Source organism: Pseudophryne corroboree, chromosome 2 (assembly GCF_028390025.1).
Source record: "Pseudophryne corroboree isolate aPseCor3 chromosome 2, aPseCor3.hap2, whole genome shotgun sequence".
NCBI lineage: Eukaryota > Metazoa > Chordata > Amphibia > Anura > Myobatrachidae > Pseudophryne > Pseudophryne corroboree.
In genome coordinates, this window is record NC_086445.1 from 493,509,478 (window position 1) to 493,526,943 (window position 17,466).

General features: G+C 46.2%; 1 protein-coding gene across 1 annotated transcript in view; it reads right to left on the reverse strand.

The window, feature by feature from the left end:
* Positions 1-1,827: 1,827 nt before the first annotated feature.
* The window catches only part of LOC135050911 (uncharacterized), a 37,737-nt gene continuing 22,098 nt past the window's right edge, over positions 1,828-17,466 (reverse strand). The window contains exons 4-6 of the mRNA XM_063957165.1: positions 11,842-11,918; positions 9,537-9,666; positions 1,828-3,376 (exon numbers count right to left, since the gene is read on the reverse strand). Of these exons, the coding sequence (XP_063813235.1) occupies positions 3,325-3,376; positions 9,537-9,666; positions 11,842-11,918 (259 nt within the window). The 3' untranslated portion in view covers positions 1,828-3,324. The remainder of the gene's footprint in view (positions 3,377-9,536; positions 9,667-11,841; positions 11,919-17,466) is intronic.

The following is a 17,466-nucleotide window of genomic DNA, read 5'->3' on the forward strand; positions in this document are numbered from 1 at the left end:
CGAATCCTGCCGATGACCCCTATCACCACCTAACTAATACCCGCTACTGTCCCTGAGCCGATGCCCGCTGCCACCGCCAATGGCTTACAAACTCGCCCACCATCAACTGACCCATCCCTCCGCCACTCATTTGCATCTCAGCCCGATGCCGCCAATGCCCGCTGCCTGCCTGCTCATCATACTTGTGATATATTGTACATTTTTATAGGGGAAAAAAATAGTGTTTGGGACTGGGGAGGGAGTGGGAGGAGGACATGAATGCAATTTTGTTGTCCAGGGCTTCCATTAACTTAATAGCACCGTGGATGCGGCACTATCAAGTTAATGGAAGTCCTGGACAACAAAATAGCCAGCAGTGGGTGACGGAGTGGGTGACACCAGGGAGAGGGTGCCAGGAAGAGCGTGATGCCAGGAAGAGCGTGACGACAGGGAGAGGGTCGCCAGGGAGAGGGTGACAGCAGTGGGTGATGCCAGGGAGAAGGTGACTGGGAGGGTGATGCCAGGGAGAGGGTGACGGGGAGGGTGAGATACACTGCCGACCACACAAGCTTTTATTCAAATATACACGTTAGGTGACATCTTTTCTTGATCCTTATTGAAGTGTGTAGCTCTAGGTTGGGCAGGAAGGTGTTGTGTACATCTAAATTGTATTAATAATTTAGGAGCTGCCTGTAATTTACCACATATTTCATTTACCCTATATAATCTGCACTTGTCTCTTATCTCACACTACAACTTGCCCCCTCAACCCTATTCCTTTCCAAATGCCCTGCACTTCAAACTCTCTGCTGGCACATTTCCATCCTTCTTTAAACATATACTCACCTCAGAGAGGTGCATCAGCCCACACTGGTGAGTGGCAGCAGCAGCGCACGGAGCCAGAGAGAGCCGAGCGGCAGCAGCAGCGCTTGGAGCCGGGTAGAGCCGAGCGGCATCAGCAGCGCCTGGAGCCGGGGAGAGCCAAGCGGCAGCAGCGCCTGGAACCGGGTCCGAGCGGCAGCAGCAACACCTGGAGCCGGGGAGAGCCGAGCGGCAGCAGCAGCGCCTGGAGCCGGGGCAGAGCGGCAGCAGCAGTGCCTGGAGCCGGGGAGAGCCGAGCGGCAGCAGCAACACCTGGAGCCGGGGAGAGCCGAGCGGCAGCAGCAGCGCCTGGAGCCGGAGAGAGCCGAGCAGCAGCAGCAGCGCCTGGAACCGGGAAGAGCCGAGTGGCAGCAGCACCCGGAGCTGGAGGCATGAGGGTCCCCCTGAAGGCTTAATCCGGCCCTGACTGTACAGCCGGATGCAGTCACTCACAGTCACAGGGGCGTGCTTTCAGAGGCTGAAAGCACGTCCCTGCTGCTCTGCGGCACTTGGACAGGTGCCGCTTCCATTGATTTTTGTAATGGGCTTTTACAGCCCTCAGCTTGGTCACGCCCCCTACCCACCCCCTGCTTCCGGCCGATTACAATGGGCAGCGGGAGGCACCGTTCTCGGTGCCGCACAACTGCATTTATACAGGTATTTACACTCTAAAATGAATCCCATAATAAAAAGAAGATAGTTATGACACAGAATATGTGTCATAAGTATCTTCTTTCTATTATTTGAATCATTAATGACAGGGGAGGCACTGCCTCCCCTGCCTCCCCTGACTGCACGTCCCTGCCTGATACCTGCTTTGATCCTTCCATTCTTGCCAGCTGCCGCATCCCAATAGGTTTCTATGGAAGATGCGATGCTGACAGATTTACCAATTTCTGGAATGCATTCTGGAGATTGCCCCCTGCAGCTACTGCCATCTGAAAATGGTGGTAGCTACATTGTAGCCTATGGGCTACACACCCCAAATGTAGTTTTGTAGCGTTCCCCTGAAACCCTCCCGAGCAATTTCCGCCGTGCATATGCAGTCAGTGGGACAGCACATGCCGGGCTGCCATCAGAAATTATGGGGCCCGGGACTGACAAGTAGGCAGGGACCCCAAGTGACAAACTGGTCATGGATGGGGGCAGTTTATTAGAGAATGCTAAAGTACACAGGGGAAACAGAGGGATGGCAGAGGAGGGATTTAGATGAGGTTGAGGTCATACACCTGGGTGTGCTGGGATGTTAGCAGGGAGCAAAAGGGAGAAAGCATGGGAATGGGATGTGGGAGCGGTGCGGGGTGAGGTGATCAGGTGAGTGAGATACACACCCTCACTCACTATGTACACAGATCTTTTCTCCCCTGCCTGACATGCACTGCAAGGTTGCCTGTTGCTGCTCTCAAACCAGTCCTGCTCTGTCACTCACAGTGCACACCCAGAGCCCCTGACCTCCATGTGACAGCTTTCCTGTCACTGTCTGAGCAGCCATCAAGGATAGACGCAATGAAGAGTGGTCCGTCCTCAATCCTCCATCACATAAGACTCCGCCCCTCCTTTGCCTGAGCACCCACCAGCCGCGTTTCCACAGGAGGGAAGGACTTAGAGTCAGGGGGCCCATCAAAGAATATTACCTCCACTCTCCTCGGCAGTCCAGTCCGAGCCTAGTCGGGCCCCTTCCTTGTTCGGTCCGGGGACCAGAGTCTCTGGAGTCCTCCTTTAATGGTGGGCTTGAGCGCATACACAGAAGCACCGGCAGCTTGCTGAACACATCAGGCCATCCCTGCGGGTGCCCGATGATACATCCCGCTTTTATCACATATTACAATGTGATTCTGGGCACTAATATCGAATTGAATATGCGATTAATGATAAATAAGCCCCTAAGGGTCTGATTCTGAGTTGGGAGTAAGTTAAGAAGGAGAGGGTAACTGTACAATACCATTAGTAATACCATGTTACACTGCAAGGGCTGCAAATACATACATTGTTTTTGCATGCAGGGTAAATATACTGACTGCTGTTGAATGTAGCCCACACCTGTTGCACAGCTTTATTTTTATAATTCAATGTAGATTTCAGTTTGGACACACCACTCTCACATCAAAATGTACCTGCACATAGTACACCTGCAGTGCAGCATGGTTTTACCAAGGTGCCCAGTTACTTACTCCCTTTTTACTTTACTCCCATCTCAGATTTAAGCCTTAAGTCACAAAGTAAACAGACCAGTAATATGATTGAGCAGCACCACTTTCTATGTGTGTGCTACTGTTTGCAGTTTGTAATACAACAAATGTACAAATGTTGCTTGAAGTTTAGAAAAAAAGTATAGCAATGCATACAGTAAATATCAGAAATAACCTATACAGTATACTTGGAAATATGCATTTACAATTATTTTTGGATCAAGCATAATAGAAATATATATTTTTAATAAATAATGGTTGCTTCTGACAGCTTCGTAATGCTGTTTCTTGTTTTTCAGTTTTCCTGTTGACATTTCCGTGGAGTAAAAACATTGTTGCAACAGCAGCTAAAAGATAAAGAAAATATTTTATTTAGAACTCAAATTGAAAATATTTTTCTTCTTTCAAAATGTAGCATTTACACGAGATGGCATATATAATTTTTTTTGTGTCAAATTATGAACCAGGTGCATAGTCATAACTTTGTGGGCCCCATAGCAACATATTGAAGAGGCCCCTGTCCCAGTGCTTCTAGAGAGACACTTCTCTGTAGCAGTTGTTAATTTTATGCCCCATAGTAGTGCTCTAGTTAATTTTCTGAATCCCAGTAGTGCTTTGGTTAATGTTATGCCCCATAGTGGTGCCCTAGTTTATTTTATGAACCATAGTTATGTTACATTAGTACACATTATGTAACACAGTACCCCCAATTCACATTATGACATACAGTGACCCAGTTCATATTAGGCCACAATGAAGGGGCCTACATTTAGTAGGATGGCTACCATTACCCCAATACCTGAGAGAGGAGATGGCCAGTTACCAGCCCTGGGGTACCCGGGACCTGTGCAATGGATCCGGCAGGTGAGACTGTGCACGCGCAAACCCCCGGCTTCTATGGACTGCATTTGCTGCAGCCTATAGAAGCCGGATTGGGCTGCACCAAAGATAGGGAGTGGCTTCCTATAAGAAGTCAGCTCTCTGCTTATCACAGCCCCCGGTCTGGAGTGAGGAAACACCTCCTGATGGGACTGCCTTATGTGTCTGTGACTGACAGGTTGGACTTCCAATAGGAAGTCACTGCCAGTCACAGTGAAGCCAGTGCAGTCTCGGACTGCATTTGGCTTCACAGACACTGAGCTGTGAGGTGGATTTTACCTGGAGGGGCTGCAATCCTGCAGCCCATGATTAAAATCCACCACTGGTAGGTACAGATGTAGCCACGCTCATCATGGCTACATCTCAGCAGCAGGTCCGCGTGCACGCCTTAGACATGCATGAATGGGAGCGGCTAAATACGCAGCTCGGTGTGGCTAGGCGCACCTGTTTCCACAGATGTAGCCACATCTGTACACTCTTCTTCTGAACTATAACATGATGTGTTATTATGGGGACGTAGTTAAAATATCAACAATGAAAATCTAGACAATCATAAGGTCGACACCAAAATGTAGATTGATATAATGTTGACATGGTCAAACTGTAGACAATGAAATTGTCGACATGACCATGAGGAGACACAGTTAACCACTTAACTGGCTAATATTTTTTCCAAAAACCTCTCAGAAATTGTTGGGTTTTTTTTATGATTGAATTAGGTAAAGAAATATTTATTTAAAACATATCCAGCACGATTTTATAAAAAAAAATAATAATAATATATATATATATATATATATATATATATATATATATATATATATATATTTTTTTTTTTTCCTCCAATTTTTTTAAGTAGACATTAGTTGAAACATCGATGGTTGAGATATCGAACCATTGATGATCAGAACATTGTGGACTGTTATCTTCCAGCGACTGCTCCTCTCTGCAGCATTCCGATATACAAAAGGGGCTGCTCCTTTTATTACACTAATCCCGGGCAGCTGCAGAGAGGAGCAGGCGCCGGGCACACTGTGGGATGCTGCTGCTCATATTACAGGGAGGAGCAGGCGCTGAGCACACAGAGGGGGCTGCTGATGACTTCCCCGGCAGCTGCAGAGAGGAGCAGGCGCCGGGCACACTGTGGGATGCTGCTGCTCATATTACAGGGAGGAGCAGGCGCTGAGCACACAGAGGGGGCTGCTGATGACTTCCCTGGTAGCTGCAGAGAGGAGCAGGCGCCGGGCACACTGTGGGATGCTGCTGCTCATATTACAGGGAGGAGCAGGCGCTGAGCACACAGAGGGGGCTGCTGATGACTTCCCCGGCAGCTGCAGAGAGGAGCAGGCGCCGGGCACACTGTGGGATGCTGCTGCTCATATTACAGGGAGGAGCAGGCGCTGAACACACAGAGGGGGCTGCTGATGACTTCCCAGGCAGCTGCAGAGAGGAGCAGGCGCCGGGCACACTGTGGGATGCTGCTGCTCATATTACAGGGAGGAGCAGGCGCTGAGCACACAGAGGGGGCTGCTGATGACTTCCCCGGTAGCTGCAGAGAGGAGCAGGCGCCGGGCACACTGTGGGATGCTGCTGCTCATATTACAGGGAGGAGCAGGCGCTGAGCACACAGAGGGGGCTGCTGATGACTTCCCTGGTAGCTGCAGAGAGGAGCAGGCGCCGGGCACACTGTGGGATGCTGCTGCTCATATTACAGGGAGGAGCAGGCGCTGAGCACACAGAGGGGGCTGCTGATGACTTCCCTGGTAGCTGCAGAGAGGAGCAGGCGCCGGGCACACTGTGGGATGCTGCTGCTCATATTACAGGGAGGAGCAGGCGCTGAGCACACAGAGGGGGCTGCTGATGACTTCCCCGGCAGCTGCAGAGAGGAGCAGGCGCCGGGCACACTGTGGGATGCTGCTGCTCATATTACAGGGAGGAGCAGGCGCTGAGCACACAGAGGGGGCTGCTGATGACTTCCCCGGCAGCTGCAGAGAGGAGCAGGCGCCGGGCACACTGTGGGATGCTGCTGCTCATATTACAGGGAGGAGCAGGCGCTGAGCACACAGAGGGGGCTGCTGATGACTTCCCCGGCAGCTGCAGAGAGGAGCAGGCACCGTGCACAAGCTTATTTTACAGCAGCCGCACTGTGGGCATTTCCAACCACGCCAGGGTGTGGTCAAATCTGATGCGACCATGCCAGGCAAGTGGTTAAAATGTCAACATTCAAAATGTTGGCAGTCATGCATAGATAAAATAATAAATAATGCTGACCATTCATCATGGATAAATTTACAAGATACTTGTAGTGTCCCACTGAGGGAAGAGCGCGGCACAAGAGCAAACACTGATCCTATGACATCAGCCACATTGTCTGATGTGCCTGTCATAGCAACAAGGGCGTAGCTACCATAGGTGCAGCTGCTATGGGGCCCAGAACTGAGAGGGGCCCACCTTCCCTGTCAAGACTGACATAGGTTGTCTATTGAGGGATGAGCATGGCGCATTTGCAAACAATGATCCTTTCATGTCACCCATACAGTCAGACTTTCATGAATGTCATATAATAAAAATAATTATCACCCCACCCCTGCGCATAGTTGACCATAGGTTAAATTATGTGCAGTTACTCTACCAACCATTTAAATGTCAACATTTTGATTGTCGACATACTGATCTGGATCAAAATGTCAACAGTCAAAATGTAGACCTGGCCTATATTTTGAATGTCAACATTTTGATTGCAGATATTATGACATGGTAAAAAAGTGATGATAATCAATATTAAGACAGGATTATATTGCGAATGTCGCCATTTTGACCATATCTATATTTTGATAAGGCCAAAACTGTGTCAGGGCATGCGGCAATGGGGTGTGTATTGCCTGACCGGCGGTCGGGAGGAATAGTCCCTGTTAGTAGGCATGCCGACTGCTGGGCTTGTGGGTGGGCGGGATGTCGGTGCCGGTTTTGTTACTGGCGGACTCCTGACCGCCGGTGACATAACTACATCCCGCTGCGGTGTGTAGCTCAATAGCAGCAAGACAGTCATAGGTTGCCTATTGAGGGAAGAGTGGTGAGCAGTCATACTGTATAATAAAAATCATTGTCACCCACCTGCTAGAGAACTTTACACTATCTACACCCGTTATGTGCCGCACCATAAATTAATTGTTGCAACATGCAAAATATTGACCTGCCTATATTTTGAATGTTGACATTTTGACCATGTGTATACTGTATTTTGATATGGTCAAAATGTCGACAGTGAAAATTTTGACATACTTATATTTTGATTGCATGTTAAACTACTGTATGTGTAGGTTCCTATATTTTGAATGTCAACATTTTGAGCATGTCGACATTTTGATATGGTCAAAATGTCAACATATAAAAGACATCTAGGAACCATATTGCATATGGACATGGTTCTTATTGACCCCTTCTAAGTACAAAATAAACTTGATAGTAACTTACTATATGTCTACAAATGGGATGCAGTCAGCTTCCCGATGGATGGGATCCCGGCGCTCGAAATACCGACACCGGAATCCCACCCACAGCAGGAACACCGGCATCTAAATCCCGACAGGACTCAGGATCCTGGCATCTAAATACCAATGCCCAGAATCCTGATCTCTCTTTCAGCGGGACGGGCACTTAGCAGGGGAGGTTAGGGTTAGGCACCAAGTGGGGAGGGTTAGGTTTAGGCAACGGGGAAGGAAGGGTTAGGGTTAGGCACCAAGCGGGGAGGGTTAGGGTTTGGCACTAAGTGCGGAGGGTTAGGTTAGGCAGTGGGGAAGGAAGGGTAAGGGTTAGGCACCAAGTGGGGAGGGTTAGGTTTAGGCAGCGGGGAAGGAAGGGTTAGGCACCAAGTGGGGAGGGTTAGGTTTAGGCAGTGGGGAAGGAAGGGTTAGGCATCAAGTGGGGAGGGTTAGGTTTAGGCAGCGGGGAAGGAAGGTTAATAGTTAGACACCAAGCGGGGAGGGTTAGGTTTAGGCAGCAGGGAAGGAAGGGTTAGGGTTAGGCACCAAGCGGGGAGGGTTAGGTTTAGGCAGCGGGGAAGGAAGTGTTAGTGTTAGGCACCAAGCGGGGAGGGTTAGGGGTTGGCACTAAGTGGGGAGGGTTAGGTTTAGGCAGCGGGGAAGAAAGGGTTAGAGTTAGGCACCAAGCGGGGAGGGTTAGGGTTAGGCACCAAGTGGGGAGGGTTAGGTTTAGACGGCAGGGAAAGAAGGGTTTGGGTTAGGCACCAAGTGGGGAGGGTTAGGTTTAGGCAGTGGGGAAGGAAGGGTAAGGGTTAGGCACCAAGTGGGGAGGGTTAGGTTTAGGCAGCGGGGAAGGAAGTGTTAGTGTTAGGCACCAAGCGGGGAGGGTTAGGGTTAGGCACCAAGTGGGGAGGGTTAGGTTTAGACGGCAGGGAAAGAAGGGTTTGGGTTAGGCACCAAGTGGGGAGGGTTAGGTTTAGGCAATGGGGAAGGAAGGGTAAGGGTTAGGCACCAAGTGGGGAGGGTTAGGTTTAGGCAGCGGGGAAGGAAGGGTAAAGGTTAGGCACCAAGTGGGGAGGGTTAGGTTTAGGCAGTGGGGAAGGAAGGGTTAGGCACCAAGTGCGGAGGGTTAGGTTTAGGCAGCGGGGAAGGAAGGGTAATGGTTAGACACCAAGCGGGGAGGGTTAGGTTTAGGCAGTGGGGAAGGAAGGGTTAGGGTTAGGCACCAAGCGGGGAGGGTTAGGTTTAGGCAGCGGGGAAGGAAGGGTTAGGGTTCGGCACCAAGTGGGGAGGGTAGGTTTAGGCAGCGGGGAAGGAAGGGTTAGGGTTAGGCACCAAGTGGGGAGGGTTAGGTTTAGGCAGCGGGGAAGGAAGGGTAATGGTTAGACACCAAACGGGGAGGGTTAGGTTTAGGCAGCGCGGAAGAAAGGGTTATGGTTAGGCACCAAGCGGGGAGGGTTAGGTTTAGGCACCCACAAGGGATTGTTAGGGTAGGAAACACGTGAGGGTTAGGGGGCTTAATGGGGGGCTGTCAGGATTCTGATGGACAGGATGCCGCTGTCAGTATACTGACCTCTGGCATTCCGTCCATTGGGAAATCATACTGAACCCCTATAGGGGACATTCTTTGTGTTTACACATATTTCATAACGTCTCTATATGGTTGGGTTTTTTTTAGGGTGAGAAAAATACATGTTACTATTTTGCAAGTAAAATATAATCATTGGTAAATGGTATAGGATGTAGGCCATATTTAAAATATATTCTAAATATGCATTGTACCTATATATATATATATATATATATATATATATATTTTATACGTTGACATATTGACTATATGGTGTCTATATTATCATTGTCTATATTTCGACTAAGTAATATACCACACCCTATTTCTAGTTATATAACAGTAGTGATAGAGAAAAAATCCAGTCAGTGGCACTCGGGATTAAATAGCAAACACAGACATTTGCCTTGTCAGTGTTTCAATGCATTTTCATCAGGACAAACTGTACACAGATTTTATATATATATATATATAACATTTTATTTATTTTTGCATAATTTGAAACCAAATTTGCGGTCAGTGATGCTTGCAGAGATATCATTAGCATTGTCGTCTACATATGGTTATATAACTTACCAGCTCATGAACAACAGACTGGAAAAGATGGCCAGTAAGAAAGCGAAGAGAATGGGGAGGATACTGGTAATTACTATCATGCCAGCACTGTGATGATCAATGCCAGTGTTAATTGAATTATAATCTTTTGCTGAAAGACAAAACAAACTCATTATTGCCAATATCTAATTTTGATATAAATCACATTCTTACCAAGGCATATTTAGAGCATTGGAAGGGTGGAGTAGTGGTTTCATATTGAATACAAATTAAATTTACTATAAGCCGTGGCGCACATCAAACCTCATCATTTTAAACTCCAAACACAGTTTTAATAAATGGAAGGCATATAACCTGTTCCAGGTATGAAGTGGCAGTTTAGCAAACCACATGGTGAACCACCTCTTATTAAGCAATATGGATGTAATGAACTGATCCTAATGAGTTACAGTAATCTTGGGAGTTCATCATACTTGCCTACTCTCCCGGATTGGCTGGAAAAATCGTGGGTAACTCCTGCCTCCCTGAAAGAGTGGGCAAATCTCCCGGAGTGACGCCACCACCTGCATCCACACACAACACCCTCCCCCCCCCCCCCCCCCCCCACAGCACTCTGAAGGAGCCAATGAATCGCTCGGAATTACATCATCATGGCCCCACCCCCTGCCCAACAATGCCGGTAATCTCAGCATTGTGTAGTGGGGGCATGGCCACAATGACGAGCCCGTGCTCCACCCCCTTTGTGTCATCACACACGCTGTCACCCCCCACCCATATGCTGCGCCCCTCCCCCACCCGCAATACTGACCTGGCTGCCTCCACCAGGAGGTAGCCAGAAGGTCAGCAAGTAAAGAGTTAATAGCCAAGCAGCCAATCAGTAAGTGTCTCTTATCTATGACTGTCTGAGTGATTTAAGAAACCTCCTCCTGATTAGTTTATTTTTAATAGGCACGCCGCCATTAGTAATTTTTCTCTATTTACTAAACCTTGGATGGAGATAAAGTGGATGGAGATAAAGTCCCAGCCAATCAGCTCTGTCATTTTTCAAACCCAGCCTGTGGCATGGCAATTAGGAGCTGATTGGTTGGTACTTTATCTCCGGACACTTTATCTCCATCCAAGGCTTAGTAAATAGACCCCTTTAGGGTGGCATCACTAGTTATTTACATTAGGACATTGGCAACACTTGTAGTGCATGATCTTGTGGTACTACAAGTACATATACTGGTGGCTGTGTGCACCTGTAGTGCTACTAGTAGTGCAAGCACATTTTATTTTGGAGTATGTGGCCAATGGGTATCAGGAGGGCCCCAGTGAAAGGCAGTATTGGACTGGTACTCTAGCTGTGGGTCCAGATCATTTTTTGAATTCCCCGTAGGGACCTGTCCCAATTCTGTGTAAGCAGGGCTTTGAGAAAATGTAAGAGGTGAAACTTTTTCAACGATTTTATTGGATATTCCTAATAAAGCTCATATTTGGAAATGATTAACAAACTGGGGAACCTCTCAATCGCTTTTCTTTTAAATAAATTGAAGTATTTTGTTTCTCAAAATGCGGACTTCGAATTATTAATAATGTGATCTTTGGAGGCACCTGATTATAGAGGAACACTTGGATAAACCTTAGCAAAGTGGTACATATAAATGCTTATGCCAGAGATTCTCAAACTCGGTCCTCAGGACCCCACACAGTGCATGTTTTGCAGGTCTCCTCACAGAATCGCAAGTGAAATAATTAGCTCCACCTGCGGACCTTTTAAAATGTGTCAGTGAGTAATTAATACACCTGTGCACCTGCTGGGTTACCTGCAAAACATGCCCTGTGTGTGCCCCCGAGGACCGAGTTTGAGAACCTCTGGCTTATGCAATCAATTATCGTGTTTTTAATGTATAAAAGTTTTAACGTTGTTTTTTTCATTTCTCATTGCAGAGTATTTTTTGCAGGTCACTGATAATAAGAGTAATAGGAAAATAAAAATGGATACATAAATCCATGTAGATCATAGGTTCTCAAACTCAGTTCTCAGGACCCCAACAGTTCATGTTTTCCAGGTCTCCTCACAGAATTGCGAGTGACATAATTAGTGCCACCTGTGGATCTTTTAAAATGTGTCCCTGAGTAATGACTACACCTGTGCTCCTGATAGGTAACCTGGAAAACATGAACTGATTTGGTCCTGAGGATCGAGTTTGAGAAAAGATGAGAATATTTTGAAGCCACTGATCTATACATCAATTACATGAAAACTACATGTACAAGAAAAAAAATGGCTACTAGCATTTTAATACATAATTCATATAAATAAATGATAAATTCATTGACTCACGTGTTGTAAGGGTAATGGGCTGTGACAATGTAGTTACCGCAATAAGTTGACCATCACGATAGATTAATGATACTACTCTTCAGAAACAAAGAAAGAAAGTTCTAAATGTTAATACAAAATCTCACTGTAACATTTTAATATAAACAAACATAAGATTCCACTCATATTATTATTAGCATTTAGATTTTACATAGCATCAACATATTGGGCCTGAGTCAGAGAAGGACGCTAACGGAACGCGATGCTGATGTTTGAGCAGTAGAGTGATTATTCGCTACTGTGCGTGTGCAAATTGCTCTGAAAACTCCTACGGTACAAGCATTAGCCTGACTGTATGCACAAATCCACTGTGCTGGTCCCAGGGGTTGGGTTTGTTGTGCCGGCAGTTGGGATCCTGGAGGTCAGCATAGCGACCCGGGATCCCAGCCGCCAGAATGCAGGCAGAGGCAAGCACAACTGAGCCCCCTGCGGGCTCACTGTGCTTGCCATGCAGCGGGCACAGTGGCTCACTGTGCTTGCAACAGGTTCTATTCCCACTCCATGAATGTCATGGACACCCACAAGTGGGAATAGTCCCTGTGTGTCGGCATGTTGACCATCGGCATTCCCAGCAGTCGGGATCCCGGTGTCGGCATCCTGACCGCCGGGATCCCAACTGCCGTACATGTGTACATGTGACCGCATCCCGGCACCAGAGATAGTATGCAAAATCAGTAAGTGTTCCTTGGCAGTGTCTGGGAGCTCAATACTAAAACCAACACACTTATATATAAAGAAGATACATGCTGTGTTCCTGCACAAATTTTTATAATCTTTATAGCTGCTGTATATATATATATACATCTTTCATCATATTTGAATGCAATCGATTGCTTACTACGTACTGTATGTGCTAAATGTTGTTGATATTATTTCAACAAAACAGATTGGTCTTTGTATTGATAAGTGCAGTACCATCAATACCTTATTGTGCAATATTTTGTTATCCTTTATTGGATAAAGGGCCTTATTCAGAGTTGTCAGCAAACCAAAAAAGTTTGCAATTGGGCAAAACCATGCTGGACTGCAGGGGGGGGGGGGGGGGGGGGCAGATGTAACATGTGCAGAGAGAGTCAGATTTGGTGGGTCAATGTAAGCAGCCTGTATTCTCTGATGCAGAGCAGCATCCACAGAGGCCATGTTCAGATGGAGACACTGCGTCTGCCATAGGTAGGTTCTACTGTCAATGCTAGACATGATGATGAACAGTCTGGAAGCACTGATGGTGCTGCTGTGTATCCCTCTTTGAGCTAGTCCTGGTTGCTAAAATACAGGGGGGGAAATTGAGTAGGGGTCCCATGTATTTTTCTGTACCAGCATCAGGCTCCACTAGTCAAAGAGATAATGCCGCAGCCAGGGGACATATTTATACTGGTCCCTGAATCCATAGCATTAAATCCTCACTAGTCAGTCCTGACTGCGGTTCCCTGGGAGAGCAATAAAGGGGTCCCCCCCCCCTCCAGGCACCCTTGTGTGGTTGGTGCCGGGCTGATAGCCATTGTGCAAAATAAAGATTTAATATTGTCTTTTACTTGTGGAACTACAGGTCTCAGCAAGCCTCCCCCACATGCTGGCACTTGGAGAACCTCAAGTAACAGCATGCGAGGCATTAAAGAGCCCACTGATACCTGTAGTTCCACCTGTAAATGAAATATTAAAATAAACACAGCACATGCACACCGTGAACATATAACTTTATTAAAGCATACTTACACATTCACGCTTACATATACTTACCTACCATCCCACGTAACCCTTTGGTCCCCTTGCCTAGTAGTAAACCTTAGGGTACCTGTAAAAAATATATATACTTGCCTAAATCCGTTGTAGATCGGTCCTCTTGGGTCTATGTAGGCATCCAGGAATTAAAAACAAACAAATTGCCATAACCTGAACCAGCCAGACGTAAGGGGAGTTATGTGTGCACATTGCTATTATTGCAACTTTCATTTAAACGCCGGGACAGCCGCCAGGTACACGGAGGGGGGGGGAGGGGGGCTTCAGGTGCACCTCCCCAGTGGCTTCTATTGTCTGCAGCCGCTGGGTGGGGGGTCCTGTCGTGTTGACCGATCAGCAGTGATTGGCAGCAAGGCAAACTCATAGGGACCTTTCCAGTCTCTCTGAGATTGGCAGCAGAGGGAAGTTTCACTTCCGTGTAGCCACACATGCCGTTTATCTAACTGGTCACATCCTGTGCGACCAGGTCAGATAAAGCACTTGCTGGTATGGTCGCACCTGATGCGACCATGCCAGGCAAGTGGTTAAATGCACCTACCTAGCAGAGAAATGGAAATGAAAGGCATACAGTATAATAGCTGCTTATATGTGCTTTCTGATTAGTGAGCCAGAAAGATGTGAATTCTGTCACACACATCTCATAGCAGCAAACACATATTTATCAGAGCTTGCACAAGAACTATCATGTTTGTAGTCAATGGTACTAACACCGTATATTATAATGAGTGATGGACAATACTGATCCATTTTTAATAGCTTGATCTCAGGACAGTGGAGCAATCCCCTCTAATTGGAAGTGTATAATTTATGTGAGAGATGTAACTAAACGTTCACAAGTATAAAAAGCACATGTGAACATTTTGGTATACATTCATAATGTCTAAATTCGGAACATAAATAATGCTGACACTGTGAATGTTGACAATAGAATGTCGATAGCTGATTTTAAGACAATTTTAGGGTTAGGTTTAGGTTTAGAGTTAGTGTTAGGTGGACATTAGGTTTAGATTTAGGTTTAGGGTTAGTGTTAGGAGGAGATTAGGGTTAGGTTTAGGGTTAGTGTTAGGAGGAGATTAGGTTTAGGTTCAGGGTTAGTGTTAGGTCAAGATTAGGGTTAGGCTTGGGTTTAGAGTTAATGTTAGGTGGAGATTAGGGTTAGGGCTAGTGTTAGGTGGAGATTAGGGTTAGAGTTAGTTTCAAGTGGAGATTAGGGTTAGGATTGGGTTTAGAGTTAGTGTTAGGGGGAGGTTAGGGTTAGGGTTAGTGTTAGGTGGAGAATAGGGTTAGAGTTAGTTTCAAGTGGAGATTAGGGTTAGGATTGGGTTTAGAGTTAGTGTTAGGGGGAGGTTAGGGTTAGTGTTAACTGGAGATTAGGGTTAGGTTTAGGGTTAGTGTTCGGTGGAGATTAGGGTTAGCTTTAGGGTTAGTGTTAGGTGGAGATTAGGATTAGCTTTAGGGTTAGTGCTAGGTGGAGATTAGGGTTAGGTTTAGGGTTAGTGCTAGGTGGAGGTTAGGTTTAGGGTTAGTGTTAGGTGGAGATTAGGGTTAGGTTTAGGGTTAGTGTTATGTGGAGATTAGGGTTAGGTTTATGTTCAGGGTTAGTATTAGGTGGAGATTAGGGTTAGGTTTAGGGTTAGTGTTAGGTGGAGTTTAGGGTTAGGTTTAGTTTCAGGGTTAGTGTTAGGTGGAGATTAGGGTTAGGTTTAGGGTTAGTGTTAGGTGGAGATTAGGGTTAGGTTTAGGGTTAGTGTTAGGTGGAGATTAGGGTTAGGTTTAGGGTTAGTGTTAGGTGGAGATTAGGGTTAGGTTTAGGGTTAGTGTTAGGTGGAGATTAGGGTTAGGTTTAGGTTCAGGGTTAGTGTTAGGTGGAGATTAGGGTTAGGTTTAGGGTTAGTGTCGGGTGGAGATTAGGTTTAGGGTTAGTGTTAGGTGGAGATTAGGGTTAGGTTTAGGTTCAGGGTTAGTGTTAGGTGGAGATTAGGGTTAGGTTTAGGGTTAGTGTTAGGTGGAGATTAGGGTTAGGTTTATGTTCAGGGTAGTGTTAGGTGGAGATTAGGGTTAGGTTTAGGTTCAGGGTTAGTGTTAGGAGGAGTTTAGGGTTAGGTTTAGGGTTAGTGTTAGGTGGAGATTAGGGTTAGGTTTAGGTTCAGGGATAGTGTTAGGAGGAGATTAGGGTTAGGTTTAGGGTTAGTGTTAGGTGGAGATTAGGGTTAGGTTTAGGATTAATGTTAGGTGGAGATTAGGGTTAGTATTAGGTTTAGGGATAGTGTTAGGAGGAGATTAGGGTTAGATTTAGGGTTAGTGTTAGGTGGAGTTTAGGGTTAGGTTTAGGGTTAGTGTTAGGTGGATTAGGGTTAGGTTTAGGGTTAGTGTTAGGTGGAGATTAGGGTTAGGTTTAGGGTTAGTGTTAAGTGTAGATTAGGGTTAGGTTTAGGGTTAGTGTTAGGTGGAGATTAGGTTTAGGGTTAGTGTTAGGTGGAGGTTAGGGTTAGGTTTAGTGTTAGTGTTAGGTGGAGATTAGGGTTAGGTTTAGGGTTAGTGTTAGGTGGAGATTAGGGTTAGGTTTAGGTTCAGGGTTAGTGTTAGGTGGAGATTAGGGTTAGTGTTAGGTGGAGATTAGGGTTAGGTTTAGGTTCAGGGTTAGTGTTAGGTGGAGATTAGGGTTAGGTTTAGGGTTAGTGTTAGGTGGAGATTAGGGTTAGGTTTAGGGTTAGTGTTAGGTGGAGATTAGGGTTAAATTTAGGGTTAGTGTTAGGTAGAGATTAGGGTTAGGTTTAGGTTCAGGGATAGTGTTAGGAGGAGATTAGGGTTAGGTTTAGGTTCAGGGTTAGTGTTAGGTGGAGATTAGGGTTAGGTTTAGGGTTAGTGTCGGGTGGAGATTAGGGTTAGGTTTAGGGTTAGTGTTAGGTGGAGATTAGGGTTAGGTTTAGGTTCAGGGTTAGTGTTAGGTGGAGATTAGGGTTAGGTTTAGGGTTAGTGTTAGGTGGAGATTAGGGTTAGGTTTATGTTCAGGGTAGTGTTAGGTGGAGATTAGGGTTAGGTTTAGGTTCAGGGTTAGTGTTAGGAGGAGTTTAGGGTTAGGTTTAGGGTTAGTGTTAGGTGGAGATTAGGGTTAGGTTTAGGTTCAGGGATAGTGTTAGGAGGAGATTAGGGTTAGGTTTAGGGTTAGTGTTAGGTGGAGATTAGGGTTAGGTTTAGGATTAATGTTAGGTGGAGATTAGGGTTAGTTTTAGGTTTAGGGATAGTGTTAGGAGGAGATTAGGGTTAGATTTAGGGTTAGTGTTAGGTGTTTAGGGTTAGGTTTAGGGTTAGTGTTAGGTGGATTAGGGTTAGGTTTAGGGTTAGTGTTAGGTGGAGATTAGGGTTAGGTTTAGGGTTAGTGTTAAGTGTAGATTAGGGTTAGGTTTAGGGTTAGTGTTAGGTGGAGATTAGGTTTAGGGTTAGTGTTAGGTGGAGGTTAGGGTTAGGTTTAGGGTTAGTGTTAGGTGGAGATTAGGGTTAGGTTTAGGTTTAGGGTTAGTGTTAGGTGGAGATTAGGGTTAGGTTTAGGGTTAGTGTTAGGTGGAGATTAGGGTTAGGTTTAGGGTTAGTGTTAGGTGGAGATTAGGGTTAGGTTTAGGTTCAGGGTTAGTGTTAGGTGGAGATTAGGGTTAGGTTTAGGGTTAGTGTTAGGTGGAGATTAGGGTTAGGTTTAGGGTTAGTGTTAGGTGGAGATTAGGGTTAAATTTAGGGTTAGTGTTAGGTAGAGATTAGGGTTAGGTTTAGGTTCAGGGATAGTGTTAGGAGGAGATTAGGGTTAGGTTTAGGTTCAGGGATAGTGTTAGGAGGAGATTAGGGTTAGGTTTAGGA